This window comes from Aspergillus tubingensis, assembly GCF_013340325.1.
Source record: "Aspergillus tubingensis WU-2223L DNA, scaffold_3, whole genome shotgun sequence".
In the NCBI taxonomy this organism is placed as follows: Eukaryota; Fungi; Ascomycota; class Eurotiomycetes; order Eurotiales; family Aspergillaceae; genus Aspergillus; species Aspergillus tubingensis.
In genome coordinates, this window is record NW_023336277.1 from 1824737 (window position 1) to 1839421 (window position 14685).

Below are 14685 nucleotides of genomic sequence, written 5' to 3' on the forward strand. Positions count from 1 at the left end.
CGTAGTTAGTGGCCCGCAACAACACAGCACAACCCCGGAAAGCCACAAAGGCAATCAATCAAAATGTCCTACTACTTCACGATCCTCTCCCCTACGGACGTGCCTCTATTCAACATCGCCTTCGGCACATCCAAGTCCGGGGGCGACGGGATCGCCCGGTTCCGATTCCCGGATACAGCGCAGTACATGAACCAGTTTATCATTCATTCGAGTTTGGATATTGTTGAGGAGGCGCAGTGGATGAATGGGAATATGTATGTCCTCTTCTTCCCTTTATGGTTACTATGTGTGGAATTGAAGCGCATGCTAATAATGATTGATGTACTGGCAGGTACCTAAAACACATCGACACCTACCCCCCCGCATCAGCATACATCTCCGCGTTCTTGACCCCCTCCGGGGCAAGATTCCTTCTTCTGCATCAGCCGCCGCAATTAGCTTCGAATAGCGGGCAGGGGGCCGGTGGGAGTGGTTCGATGGGCGGGTCGATGTCCGGGTCGTTGTTGTTGGGGTCTGCGGGCGGGTCGTCGCGCGCGTCGGCGAGCTCGATAGCTAATAATCCGACGTCGCCGCAGACGGAGGAGGCCGTGCGACAGTTTATGACTGAGGTGTATGAGAATTATGTGAAGACTGTGATGAGTCCGTTTTATAGGCAGGGGATGGAGATTAAGAGTCCTGTGTTTAGGGGGAGGGTTACGGCTGCGGGGAGGAAGTGGTTATAGGGTTGATTTATTTGTGGTTTGATTTGATGCGGTCGTGGGTTGGTTTTGGTTGGGTTGAGGCGTTTAGTGGTTACTACTCTCTGTACATGGTGTTTGGAAGATACCAGATTCATATTCAATGTATGCATGTCCATAAATCGTATTCATAGCTTCGTTACTATTTCTTGTCCTTGTCCGTCCTGATGATGACTCCTCTATCCCAGTGGCAGATCGTTCCTCCAATGTTGACAGCGCTGAATGATATCCCAGAGTTGATCCCGATAAAGTCAGAAGGCCTCTGTGGGCGAGGAGTAGCAAAGAGGTAAAAGAGAAAAAGGCAAAAGTTGGACCATCCCCACGCCACCTATCATACCGTCATCTGCGGAGCCAGCTTCTTCACAGTCACGGCTTTAAAGTTCTCCACTGCGTGCAACACGTCCTCTAGTTTGGCTACTGCCCCGAAGATTCCTCCCTCCATCTTGACTGACTCGATGGCACTCACATGAAGGGACGGTTCGCTGGCTGCAGTTCCGTCTTCAAGCACCACGCAGTCAAAGCCTCGGTCGTTAGCCTCGCGCATAGTCGTCGCAACGCACACATCGGTCGTTACACCCACTAACACCAGGTTCTTAATACCGCGATTGCGAAGGATGAGTTCGAAGTCGGTGTGTGCAAACGCACTCCGGCCTGGTTTGTCGATTACCGGTTCCCCGTGAACTGGGTACAATTCGTCAACGGTGTCGTGACCCACCTCGCCACGTATCAGCAGACGACCTAGGGGTCCGGGAGACCCAATCCCCATGCCAGAAGCATTGTTTTGTGAACGGTAGGCCTCTCTACTAGACAGCGTAGACAAATCGGGCCGATGTCCTGGACGACGTCAGTAATCGATAGGAAAAGAGAGGGAATGTCGAGACTTTCGCCTACCTTCCCGAGTGTGGTATATGGGAAAACCGGATGAACGGAATGCATTCAGCAGATGTTGTAATTTAGGAATTAGTGCCTGATTAGCCGATATGTCGTAGCCCTGAAGGCTCATGTATCCACCCGGCAAACAGACTGCGTTGGCATCCCATTAGTAAAAAGCTCAGCCAGGACCCACACGACCACATGGAATCATACGCACAGTCCTTTTGCATGTCAATAATTACTAACGCCGTCGTATAAGGGGTCAGCGTCGCATCGTGCGGCCAATCGTAGGGTACCGCTGCGATCTGGCCCTTCCGGACCTTATGATGAGGGACCTGCCGAGGCTTTTCGACAATCGGGCCGTGGTTGTGTGTGGCGTTCAGAACAGTCAGCGTCCAAATCCCAGGAGTTCCAGCTGCAACTAGCATGAACGGGCAATCCATCAACCGGGATGTGCGCCGCCGCTTCCTAGTCTCCTCAGTGAGCCCGTTGCGCGGGCGATAGTGGCCCCCGCGATCGCATCGCAACCAGACCTTGGCAGTCCGCCCCGGTTTCTTTTCCGTGGGAGTGCTGGACGACTTGACTACGACGTTGTATCCATGAGCTTTTCCGTGTGCCTGCACTGCTGCAAGAAGCGTCGCCCTTTGAGGAAGATCACGACGATGTGAGTTATCAGATCCACTATGGAGCCACAGCGGACCGATCCGCTACCCGACGTGTGGCAAGGGGCACAGAGAGGGTGGGAAAGGAGGAGAGAGAGTGAACGGGGTCAAACTCACTTATCAGGATATGTCCCCTCTGGCGGGGGAAGTAGTTGCATGGACATGTCCGGAATATCTTGTAAGTCACTGGGTGCATCCAGGTTCAGATCGGTAGGATCCGCCATGGTGACAGATGGTGGGGAAGAGAGGGTCTGGCAGGACACATCAGCGTCATCAGACAGAGGTCCATGACTCTCATTGGGACAGAGGATAGCGCGAGCAGGAAAAAAATCAAGAATAGGAGGTCATCGTGTCCATGTGGAAATGGGGGGGCCCCAGCGAGTGCGTGGAAGCACCTTCTTAAGACAGGGACGGGAACCGGGATCCAATGTGTGCGTGGATATAGCGTCACGACTGGTGTATGCCTTGGGGCCCCCGGGTTGTGGCGGGATCTTAAGCCAGAACACTGGGGTCGTGAGGGCCATAAAAGAGAAGGAATACATACAAGAGGAAGGTCACACGCGGGAGTAAGACTTGCCGAAAGCAGTTTCTTCGAACTCAAGTAGTGAAAAGAGCTTCAACAGGGGCGAAAGCAATCAGCAGGAGCACAGCTCCGGGAGAACAGAACGGCGTGGCAGGAGAAAGTGAGTGAGTGAGTCGCTGCCGTGTGTGTTCACAAATCATCACGTGCTTGTGGCCCGTGCCCGCAGCTCTTCGGCTGTAGTCTTAAAAGCGCGTCTACCTCTTCACTGTTCGCAACACTCATTCCTCTTCACTTCACACTTCGATGTCTCTTCTTATCCTCTCCAGCTAAGATTCTTCTCTCCATCTCGCCCCATCACTTGCCATCCCATACAAACTCAGTGGTGGCTCTGTCTTCCATCAAATTCAGGTATAAAAGGAAACACTCTGCATCTTCAAAGACATAAGGACATGCTAACATTTGAGTCAGATAAAAGAAAGGCAAAGAAGAAAGAAAACAAAACAGAAAAGAAAGATGAAATGAAAGAAAGTCAAAACAGCAACCGAACACGAGCCTCGGAAGAACAAGCTTATTCCTGCTTGTTCTTCTGGGGCTCGTGTTCGATGCTGTACTCAACCTGCTCGGGTACCTGAGCCAAAAAGCAATCCCCGGCGGGAGGGTATGGGCAGAGCTCCTCTTCGGCCTGCGTGGCGGACGACTGTGGCAAGATATAGCTGTCATCCGAGGAGAGAAACTGATAGCTTGGCCCCCCTGCCAAGGTGTCGGCGGGGGGGTATGGCAACAGCAACAACTGGTCAAGTTGCGTGGCAGACGACATGCTCACCATGCCACTGTCGTCTGCCACGCAACTTGACCAGTTGTTGCTGTTGCTGCTGGCGCCCGTTGGCAGGTTATCCTGCTCTTCAGATGACGGAGTCATGCCAGCGGGCGCAGATTCATCCGATTGATGTGCTGCAGATGAGTTGTTGGGAGCACTTGAGTCGCCCAATTCCTGGGCCTTTGAGGTTGAATCTTCATCATTAACGCGCAAAAAATCGAATCCGTCTTCGCCAGTCAGCGCAAGTGTCTGTCGCAAGCCACCGCTCGGAAGAACAAGTCTGAAACGTCCGCCGTTAGCCAAAATCCCATATTGGTGTCGGACGACTTACTGTGTATCACTCTCTGTCCACATCTCACCCTTTGACTTCTCGAACTTGAGTCTGTGGGGGCAATACGTGCCTTGGTGGTAAAATATGCAATTTGCACAGGCCGCCCTGTGCAGGGCTCGGCCACCAAGGCTAGGCGAAATGATGCATTTAGCAAGGGGGCCGAGGGTCTGGCACCTGTCACATCGCTCAACCTCCTCTCCTCGACGGTAGAGTAAAGCCGCGGTGACAGCCTCTCTGTCTCTGATACGTCTTTCGACGGGTTGGCCGTTCTCAATGGTCCACTCAAGGGGTCTAACAACGTCAAGCACGGTAGCAACTTGCTTGTCGAACTTGGTTAGTTTCAGCTTGCTGGTGGCCTCCAGGTTTGCGGCATCGTTCTGGGCTGGTGGTATGTGAGCAGAATGATACGAGATGTATGGGAGGCATCAGACCTTCAGGCAAACGCAGCCTAGCGTCTTTGGCCTCTTGCAGGGCGTCAGCAATACGTCTCTCCACCTCATCGTTGTCGATGGCCGGCATCTTGTCAAGTCGTCTGCTTCGACCAGATCTCAAGATTCGAGACAGAGATGTTTAACAAGCGACACTAATACCGATCAAAATCTTCAAACGAGCTCTCGTGATAGCCTAGTTACTATGATAACTGAGGGTATAAGAAGCGACTAACCAAGAAGCGTTAGCGTCAGAGAGAGATGTTTTGGGGGGGAAGTGCTGGGCCACGTGTTGCTTTTAGATCATAACAGAAGAAGTGAATGGACTCTCACTGGGCCAGTCATGGCTCAAGGTTGTCCCAGCGAGTCAGAAGGAAGAAAACTGTTTTAGCAGAACCGCCAGGGTGCTCACAGTGCACCGTGTTGTGCCCTCAGTTGGTGTGGTGGTTCAAGCACAAGGGCTAGTCAGTTCACGACTTCACTCTCCATCTACAGAATGTGCAATGGCCTATATTCATGTGAGGGAGATGCATTCATCGAGGTCAGAAGCTGGAGGGAGGTCATCAAGTGTCACAATGTACTGTTGATAATACTGTTGAATATCACACTCTTTAGGAGCCACACTACAATCACCGAACATTGCTAAAGATACTGTCTCATTCCCCCATATCTACACCTCTTTGTAGCCTCCATCAATTCAATCAAGTACCCAACCAAGTATGAATGATACCGTGCAGTCCATCAAATGGGTAATCTCAACATCTATCGACCCTATAGTAGCTTTAATGAGTCTAATTCAATACACCAAGCCCACCGATCTGAAGTCTCAGCGAAGCCAGCCTGCTACCCATCGTCCAGGTTATCTCCAGCCTTCTACCTCATGTACTTATACTGTAAATTTTGAAATGGACAGTCCAGTCTAAGTATCGACTACGCATGTCTCTTTAGAGTTTATCCTCTTTTGGTATTCCAGCAAGCTAAGCCATCTTCACTAGAACCTTGGTAGCTACCACAAATTCAGTCATTCATATGTATTGATCTACAACTCACCTGATGACTGACAATTCCAAGTCAATGTCAAAGCAACATGACTTGCCAGTGAAGTGGTAGCTCATGCCCGGCACGTGGGGAATCCACCAGGAAGAACAACAAAAGATGCTGGAATCTCGTCTCTTTAGTGGCTCATTTCTTAGATGAAGCAAGGACTACGCAGGATTCAGTGGTTCGAAGGGTATTAGGACATATTTCATTGTACCATAAATCTTGGTGATATTAGCCAAAGATAAGCTATTAGAATTGCTTATTCCAGGGGATCTACTGTGTTCTGAAATATCGTTACAATGCAAGTTTAATTTGTCTCCGGGAATTGCTGCTTCAAGGTTATTTTAAGTACTAGAAAATAGTTGAGCTGTGATGGTTTTGAGCTCAGATACTATGGTTGTTATATGTGTTTATGTTGTTCTTTTTAAAATTTGGAGGCATCAGACCCTTGTTTCAGATGGGATGATCTCTATGTATCCCGAAATTCGATCATTACGGGAAGCCAGTTCAAACATACTGTATGGCTGAGGTATCGGGCTGTATTCACCCTGAAGGTCAGGAGGATAAGTAGTATTACGATTTGAGAAGTTGGTTCTCGCATTTTACAAAGCAGGGAAACAATATCACAATCTAAGGGAGGGCATTTGGCTAATGATTTGGGTATTCACCTGGATTACCATATTTCAAACTTTTTCCACGGGTTTAGGTCAATGACTTGAGCTTTATCTATGAATTCTAAATTTGGACGAGCATTCTGAGACATACCTCAATACACAGTAGGTTGTTCGTTAGTACCAAACACTATCAGTCGTTGTCACAAGCTAGATCTGGGTTGAGCAGAATAATATACAGATGAATGTTATTCTGCGGATATCATAAGGATCGTCACCCACAAACATTGAGCGTTGCGAGCTCCACGTTCTGGTCTTCGTGTTGGAGGGCCAGTATCGAGATTGAAGTGTGTATATGAACGCTGGAATTCAAGCATTTGGGTGGACCTCAGGTCTTGCAGCGTCCGTGTGGAGGCCTTCTTTGTGCTAAATCATGGGCGATGTTTGAAGGCAACAACCTTGCGACAAGCTTCGAATAGTAAAGTGTGGTCTGGATGTAGTTCTAGGTTTCATAGGCTTAGCAGATTATAATCGCAACCGCGACTGCGACCGTTCAATGGTCGCCAGCAGTCCTATCAGATCCGAGAATGCTCTTGGGATGCCTAATGGCCATCTGATTGGTGCGCAATGTTCACTGGCGGCCGACCAGACAACAGACCAATCGTGGGGTGACACCAGAGAGATAGTCTACTACTAGTAGACCTCACCTGGCTGGGATGGTCATCTGAATAAAGCGCACTAGTGAGTCGGGGATCATATGTTGACGCTCCAAAAAATGAGGGAACTAGTATAGAATATAGAGTTCAGTTCCATGGTTCAGGCAGAAAGGGAGGTACTTACGTGGTCTGGATAAGCATCTAGGGAATGCGGGATAGCAAATCAAATGCAGAGTGATAGAATCTATCCAGTAGCTAGTAGCATATGATGAATAGATAGATAGATGGATGGCATCTGACTGTTGTTGCCCAGGCAGAGGATGTTATTCTGGACTGTTGACGATCGGCAACCTCAGGCCGCGAGACCACGGGGGACTCGGGCGTAAGTTACGGTAACCCGTCACGACCGGTAAAGGCGGTTGTTGACAGCCAGACCCCGTGCCACTGCCGCCATTGGCTGATTGGATCTTGCGCCCGTCCCGTCTGCTCTGGATAGCATCACCATCCATCTACCCAACTACTCTCCCCTCAAAACATTCTCCCTTCCTCCCCCTCCCCTCCCCTCCCCTCCCTCCTTCCCCTATCCCTTTCCCTCTGTGAGGGATTCAATCAAGGTAAGTCAATTTGCTAAGGCCATTCTGGTCTTGGTATTCTCTCAGCGATCTGGTCCTTTCTACTCGCCCGCCTCGTCCTGTCTCCTTCCTGGCGTCCACGCCTTCTCACCGTCGCAAGCGTTCCCGGCTGCCTGCGACACCGCCTCGGCCCCTCCGCCATCACCACCAGTTCACGCACGGTTGTTGTGACTGCCCGCGTGTTCATGCTCTCGACCCTGGCTCCCCTTCTCCCATCCAAACCATTCTATAAATCTTTCCCCCCCTTCTCCCGGGGTCTCTCTGACGTGGTCCCCTGGAGCGTGCGTTCCGATCGCCGGTTTCGTCTGCTGGTGCCGCAATCATGCCATCGGCCGACGCTTCTTCGTCCGCCCGCCCCAACGGGACCAGCTCGCGGTCTGATCAGCTCGCTTACTACAAGGCGCAATATGAACAGTTAGAAGCCGAACTGGCGGAGTTCCAGGCTTCCAGCCGGGAACTGGAAGCGGAGCTGGAGAAGGATATCGAGGCGTCGGAGAAGCGGGAGCGGGTATTGAAGGAGAAGCTGGAAAACCTGAGATACGAGGTTGATGAATGGAAGGTGAGCCTAACGTGTTCCTGGTCCCTCAAACTTCCCTCGTGGGAGGCTTGAAGATCTCCAAGGTTAACGGGAACCCCCTTGCAGTCCAAATTCAAGCAGTCCAAGTCGGAGGCCAACACGGCCCAGAATTCGCTGCAGAAGGAAATCACAACCTTGCGAGACACCAACCGAACCCTGCAGTTGAGACTACGTGATACGGAAGTTGCAAACGATGATTATGAGCGCCAAGCCCGCCACACCACTTCGTCCCTGGAGGATATGGAGCAGAAATATAACATGGCCATTGAGCGCAGCGTCCTGTTGGAAGACGAGGTGAAGGCCGGAGAAAAAGAGCGCGAGGCTCTCCGCATCCAGTGCCAGCGTCTTCGGGATGAACTATCGGAGCAGAAACTTGACAACGAAATTCTTCAGGAGAAGCTTCGCCATGAGCAGTACGGCGGTCGGCGCAAGAAGCCGACACCTTTGTCCCGCACGTCATCGTCAACGCCGCAGGCTCCCGAGATCTTCGATCGCTCCCCGGGCACGTCCGCTGTGTCATCTCCCCTATTTGTTCGTACGCCGATGAAATCCTCGTTGATGGGTGTTACTGCGGCTCCTCCATCGCCACCGATGTCTGAGACATCGGTTAGTGTGACCAACATGATGGCCAACATGCGCAAGACTGTTCATGCTACTGCTGGATTTCCGCTCCAGAAAGCGTCAGGATCTGAGTCTCTCATGGGCTCCCGGTCGATGTATGACGCCAGACCCAACAAGTCATCCCGATCTCGCACCACTGGCAATGCAAGCAACAATACCCGTTCTACCGCGTCCACGACCACTTCCCGCATTAGCTTGACGAAGCCCGCCAATTTCGGCAACTCGATCAACTCGATCAACTCCCCGCGAAGCGAGAATGATGACCAAAAGAGCAGTCTGCCCAAATCGGGTTCGTTGTTCCAGATTCGGGGGCTCATTGGCAAGATGCAGCAGCTGGAAGAAAGAGTCCAGTCAGCCAAATCCAAGCTGCCTCCTCCGTCCGACTCGCCGTCTCGCGCCTCTTCGCGTTCCGGTTCGATCTCCGTGAATGGTGGAAGTCCTGTTGCTTCCACTATCACTATGCGCCGAAACTCGCGCAAGAGGTTGAGCGGTAGCAGTTTCAGTTCGTCGATCCGGGATAATGATGGCACGGCGTCATCTGTCTCCAACAACCGACCATCCTTTGGCACGCGCAATGGAGGCGACAGCCGACCCAGCAGCCGTACTAGCTACTCCAGCGCCTTCAGCCAAAGTACGCACCCAAGCGTCGCGCCGTCGACACGCCCAGAGAGCCGCCAGAGCCGGACTAAGACTCCTTTGGGACATTATTCGACGAACCCTACGACAGAGAGCCGGCGGCCGCGGTCGTCGCTGAGCAACCCGTCGGGGCAGAATGGCTCGGTGAACGGCATGTCCAACATCGATGAAGATGAGGACCAAAGCTTAGCGTTCCGTCTGTCCGTTCAAGCCAAGATTAGCGAAGCTCGCGAGACCCGCTACCCGCCATACTCGACGGCGACTCTGCCGAAAAGACGGACACCTAGCGGCATCCCGGCGCCACGCACCTTGCGGACCAGCACTGGTGGAGGCGTGACATCCCCAGATCCGAAGGCCACCAAGTTTGGCGACCTCGGCGAGACATTCTAAGCTTCATCTTGTTCTTTTCCCTTGTTCTTTCTTCGAATACCCCTCTTTTATCCCCGAACGGCAATTGATTTCAAGGGGGTTTATGATGTTCACGGCCGGTACGCAGGTTTTTTGATTCGCTTCTTTATTCCCCTTTTACCCTTGTCATCCCTCTTTTGCATCATTTTCATATTTCTTCTATTCATTGATTCCCTTCGACATTGTTCCATTTACATCGACTACCCCTGGCACGTTATTTTTTGAAAGAATGCCCCACCTAGAGGGGGTCAGATCATTTGGCGGACTTGTTTAGACAGGTTCATAGACATCTGCTTTATCAAACTTATCGGAAGGTGGCATCCCATATGTGGCGGGATGGCCTTCGAGTCTGTACAGTCAGTGGCGGCGGAGTTGGAATTGTGACCGGTTGACTGGCGCATGGAAGGTTCTTCTAGCCGGGAGGCTTGTCCTCCACCGGCGTCCAAGCTGTATCTCAGCACCTGATTTCTTTGATGTTATGCTGTTGCTGTGTATTGAGAGAGATGCCTAGGCGTTAGGTAAATACCCAGTGACTTGGATGGATGATTTGCGTAGGCTGCACGGATTATATGTGGCAGACATTCTAGACCTGATTGTTATCTGGCATGTAATCTTTAAATGCGCCGATCTGCATGACCCTGATCCCAAGTAGGGGATGCTGGATGGACGTGTCACTGCATGGTGGCACCCACCCATGCCTTCATGTTGCAACACCCACACCTTTTCAGACAGCTACTATCTAATTCTGATTTGGAGAATCAAATTGTATCCTGTTCTTCTCCAAAATATCCTACTCCAATCGCCTCTCACATGGTCGCTACAAATTGACATATGCAACAGAGAGCACTAACTCATTTCCTCAACCTCGTAAAAGTACCTTACTACGAGGTGTAGTAAGAAAATAGTAACCCAAAGTCGGCCACCCCCTCGGATTTTATACTTAGTGACCTCCCTCTGACATCCCATGACACCCACCCAATCCGGTGTATTCTCACCTCCGCCGCGCCCCCCTTCTCTCCCTAAGTTCTCACCTCATCCTAGGTAGGTACTACCTCACTCACTCACTACATAGAACTACTACTAGTATTAAACCCCGAGACACCATCCATCCATCATCCTTCCCACGTGAACGAGAACAAACCCCGGTCCGAAACAAGCACACAAAAGCCTAGTGTCTAAAATCTGACTACAGACGATAGGAATGGAAGATAATAGAATAATCCATCGGGTTTAAAATTGTTCTATTGTATTGATTTGCTTTTGTTCTTGTCTCGTGTTTTGCTTTTTCCGGAGGTCGGGGGCCGGGAGGGAGCGTGTGTGTCAGACCGTGAAACTCCGAAATGGAGGAGCCGCTCGGGGGCGGAGGATTGATATCATCCTGCAGGATTTTCGGGGACTCGTATTGTTGTTGTTGTAGTTTTTTTGGTGCAGGTAGGTAAAACGTGGGTTTTGGGTTTGGTTTGGGTTTGGATGTGGAATTTTTGGAGTATTTGGTAGTAGGACTAGGGTTTGAAGAATGTAGGTTAGATGTAAGGTGGTGGTGGTGTATTGGAAATGTTTTGGGGAGGGTAATGTATGGATTAAGTTAGTGTTTCTATTTTACAGTGTCAGGTAGGTTAAATACTAGTACTATAGTGTTGTCTGGTTTAACTCGGTTCTGCTGTTAGTTTTCAAAGAGTATTTTGGGTTTCTGAGTAGTTGAAAATAGTAGTATGAAGCTACGGGATATATATACTGGCCGTACGACATACTGAATACATGGTGTTTGCGGTGACAAAAACTTGATAAAGTTATCTATGGTCACATCGAGTTCCTGATCGTTAGAAATAGTTTTGAGAAATTATATCATTATGCATATTGTCTTGTAAATATTCTATAAGCAAGTTCATTATTACACATAATGCTAGTAGCATAAGGGTTTTCTACCTTCACAGATCTACATAGATCTATGAGACTATATCCGAGTGCTTGACCAACCAAACATTAGTTGCCGTGTTTTGTTCCACTTCTAGAAGTAGCAAAGCAATGACGATTATATGCTTTGATTTTATATCATTCGAAGCAGTAAAACCTTTTGAGTGTGTGATGGTATACCTATGGACAGGATATGTTGGTGGTTCAGAACAAAGGGTATAGTCCTGTGCAACAGCACCCACTGAATGTACTCAAAGTGAATATTACCAGTGTAATATCTCCGATGAGATGGTGGAGCATCCTCTATGAGGTGGTATATTTGATGCCTTGCTTGCAACGATCAGATAACCATGGGACAACCATGACTTGAGTTGATGAGCTCAGCCCTGCTTCCGCCAAAGAGATAGCGGATGCAGGATCGTTGAATCTAAAAAGCCCCACGCCAGATCTGGGCAAAATACAGTAAGCCTGAAAAGGTAATTCCTATTTCATACCCAGATAAGTAGGGATGCCCGCCACCGGCATCAATTTCCTCAATAGACAAGGGGAACCCACTAATAACGAGTGATCCTTAATTCCTGAAAGGCCACGCCAGGAATAGACTAGTTCCTGCACGGCCTTTTCGACTATGAGGTCTCATCGCAAGGCCATGTGTTCGAGGCCCGAGCCTCTGTTATTGAGAAACTACCTACGCTGGTTGATACCTGGCAGACTGTGGCCACTGGCCACACGAGTCATGGATCCGTTCAACCGAACCCACCGCAACGTGTTTGTTAATGCCGTGGTGGGAGGCTCGGAGGAAGTGCCGAGCCAGTTCTTGTCCTTTGGGTTTGGTTGAAGTTATATTGAGCTTGCTTTTGTTCTTAAATGAGGTGGAGGCTCTACCAGTTCACTCTTAGTGCCATAGTGGAGTCGACTTGTGAGGACGAGTGGAATACTACAGTCCACAAGTTGAGTACGGATACCTTTGGGGTATCTATCATCAACAATGGACGAACTGGGACTGTTCGGGATATTTATGATCAGAGTGTCGAGGAGGTCGAACAAGATGCATGTCGAACCTCGCACGAGCGTTTTTCCCAAAGGGGGCTAGTGGCCGGCAATTTTGATGAGGGCGGGCGTCCCGTGATTTCCCACGATCCCAACGGGATGACAACTCCATTGCACTTGATTGGCGGGAAACAGTGGGGTCGTCAACACAGTCCCAAAATGGTTAGTGTAGGGATGGGACTTTGCAGCAAACAATGTGGATCCAGGTTTTTTTCCTTCTTTTTTTCTACGGATACTCACTATTGAAATGCACTTCCGAGTTGGCCAGTCGGGCACCAGCCAGTCCAGACTGTCCAGTAGTCGGTCTCTTTCTCATCCTCAACCCAGAGAGGAATGGAACCCGGTACCATGGCTGGATCCCCAAGCGCCTTGGGGTTGGAGGGATTCCTGGCTTGAGCGGGTCAGTCAAAGTACAATGTCCCTGGTTATTGCAAATTTGTATCGTTCTGGGAGTACTGGACAAAGTCTGAATAAATTAAATCTATGATTAGTAGGAGATGGACCATTGTCACTAGATGCTACCATTAGATGCTAACTACTTATTACCTTATCAACAACTATTATTGATACTGATCTAGCTACACTTATAGTATCTGCCAGTAATTGATGATCGGACCGGACTGATGGATATTAGATAGTACTAGTAAGTACGTAGATGGAGGTTTGGATACATTACCGGCTTCCCAATATAAGCTTGTATTATGCCGATGTGATCCCGTCAGGTTCTGGTTTCGCTCTCCGAGCCCCGGAGTATCTTTACCCTCAATTCGGAGCATAGAACCCGCGTTCGGTCAAGATGCGATTTGCAATTCTCATTCTACTTACTACTATCTACCCGGCAGGAGGGACGGTCTGAATTGACAGCTCATGACGGGGCCCGACAACTCGTTACTAGTGAGTTAGTGGATTGGTTCCGAGCATGGCGGGAATGTTCACTCGGTGTTCAAGGCCAAAAGCCAAGGCCCGCCATGATGATCGTCCGGGTTTTGAGCACCAACTTGAATCTGTTGGCTTGTCGGGGAATTCCCCAACTACAACTCCGGACTAGATACTAGCAGCTAGGAGCAGACACTGTCAAGACAGCACTCACTAGCGAGCGAGCAAGTTGGGTTCAACTCTATCCTGTCCGTCCTATCATGCGCCCCATGCACATTTACTCCGTACCTTGCTTGGTCTCTTGCTTTTGGCCCCCTCCAAATCCTCGGGACTTGCATCCAGGGTGACATGGCACACTACGCGGTGAGACCGCCAATGAGTCGTCGGTGAGATTCGGCACATGCCTGTTTTGTTCCATCCCTTCTTAGGTAGCAGTCAAAACCCGCATGAAAGGGAGAGGGGTTTTGTTGGAGATAGAGAAGATAGTACTGTATGTATGGAGTAGATGCTGCAGTGAGGAACCATGGACCGGATCGGGGAGGGATTGGCTGCAGCAGCGGATTGTTGACCCGACAAATGCTGGGGATCCAGCCAGACAAAACTGGTGGGAAGCCCGACGTCATGGGCCCAACAAGCCGTACCGCTAGTTGGGAGACTCTTTTCTTTTCGGTCCATCGGGGCGGCGGGCGGCCATCTGGTGGTCTCGCGCTATTCTTTTCCTTCCCTTCCCTTCCTTCTAGTCTACTAGTCTAGTATTACTATTCTCCCTCGACACCTTTTGCCGGTCTGTGGAAAAACCCACCTTCAGTTCCTTTTTTGATAAAATAATTATTTTTTTTATTTTCCTCTGTAAAAAAGATTATTTAAAAAAATAATTTACATTTTATTTCTTCTTTGGTGACCCATCCACCTCTCCGCGTATTTTTCCGTTCTGCACATTTCCCTGTACATTTACCGGTTCGAGCAATTATACGCCTCGTCCAGTAGTCCAGCTCCATTTATTATTTCTCTGCTCTTCCCTTTTCTTCTTCCCCGTCGACCTCTTTTCTTCTTCCACTTCCCCTTCTTCCTCCTCCCCCCTCTTCTCCAAACCACTCCTCCTCCTTATCCAAGTGTCATTGCTTGCTTGCTTGACTGTCCCAAGGTGGTCCCTGTAAGTTCTCCATCTTACCCTCCCCAATGCCTTAAATTCCCTCCCGCACGTCCTCCGCGACTGGCCGCATGAAACTTTGTCCTCGACCTCAACTCCATCTCAAACCTACCCTGCGCCTTGCTTAAAGCTGACTCTCACC

General features: G+C 50.0%; 4 protein-coding genes across 4 annotated transcripts; 2 read left to right on the forward strand and 2 right to left on the reverse strand.

The window, feature by feature from the left end:
* Positions 1 to 63: 63 nt before the first annotated feature.
* Positions 64 to 722, forward strand: AtWU_01770 (TRAPP subunit TRS20; the record flags this gene model as incomplete). The annotated part of the gene is made up of 2 exons (XM_035496884.1): positions 64 to 254; positions 332 to 722. The coding sequence occupies 2 exons, from the start codon at positions 64 to 66 to the stop codon at positions 720 to 722; spliced, it is 582 nt and encodes a 193-aa protein (XP_035352777.1).
* Positions 723 to 1068: 346 nt separating this feature from the next.
* Positions 1069 to 2496, reverse strand: AtWU_01771 (cysteine hydrolase family protein; the record flags this gene model as incomplete). The annotated part of the gene is made up of 4 exons (XM_035496885.1): positions 1069 to 1571; positions 1629 to 1760; positions 1828 to 2252; positions 2390 to 2496. The coding sequence occupies 4 exons, from the start codon at positions 2494 to 2496 to the stop codon at positions 1069 to 1071; spliced, it is 1167 nt and encodes a 388-aa protein (XP_035352778.1).
* An 867-nt stretch (positions 2497 to 3363) lies between these two features.
* AtWU_01772 (DUF3716 domain-containing protein) lies at positions 3364 to 4462 on the reverse strand (the record flags this gene model as incomplete). Its single annotated transcript, XM_035496886.1, has 3 exons — positions 3364 to 3892; positions 3944 to 4325; positions 4375 to 4462. 3 exons carry the CDS (start codon positions 4460 to 4462, stop codon positions 3364 to 3366), a joined length of 999 nt encoding a protein of 332 aa, XP_035352779.1.
* A 3171-nt stretch (positions 4463 to 7633) lies between these two features.
* nde1 (nuclear distribution protein NudE) lies at positions 7634 to 9535 on the forward strand (the record flags this gene model as incomplete). Its single annotated transcript, XM_035496887.1, has 2 exons — positions 7634 to 7870; positions 7955 to 9535. 2 exons carry the CDS (start codon positions 7634 to 7636, stop codon positions 9533 to 9535), a joined length of 1818 nt encoding a protein of 605 aa, XP_035352780.1.
* Between the last annotated feature and the right edge of the window lie 5150 nt (positions 9536 to 14685).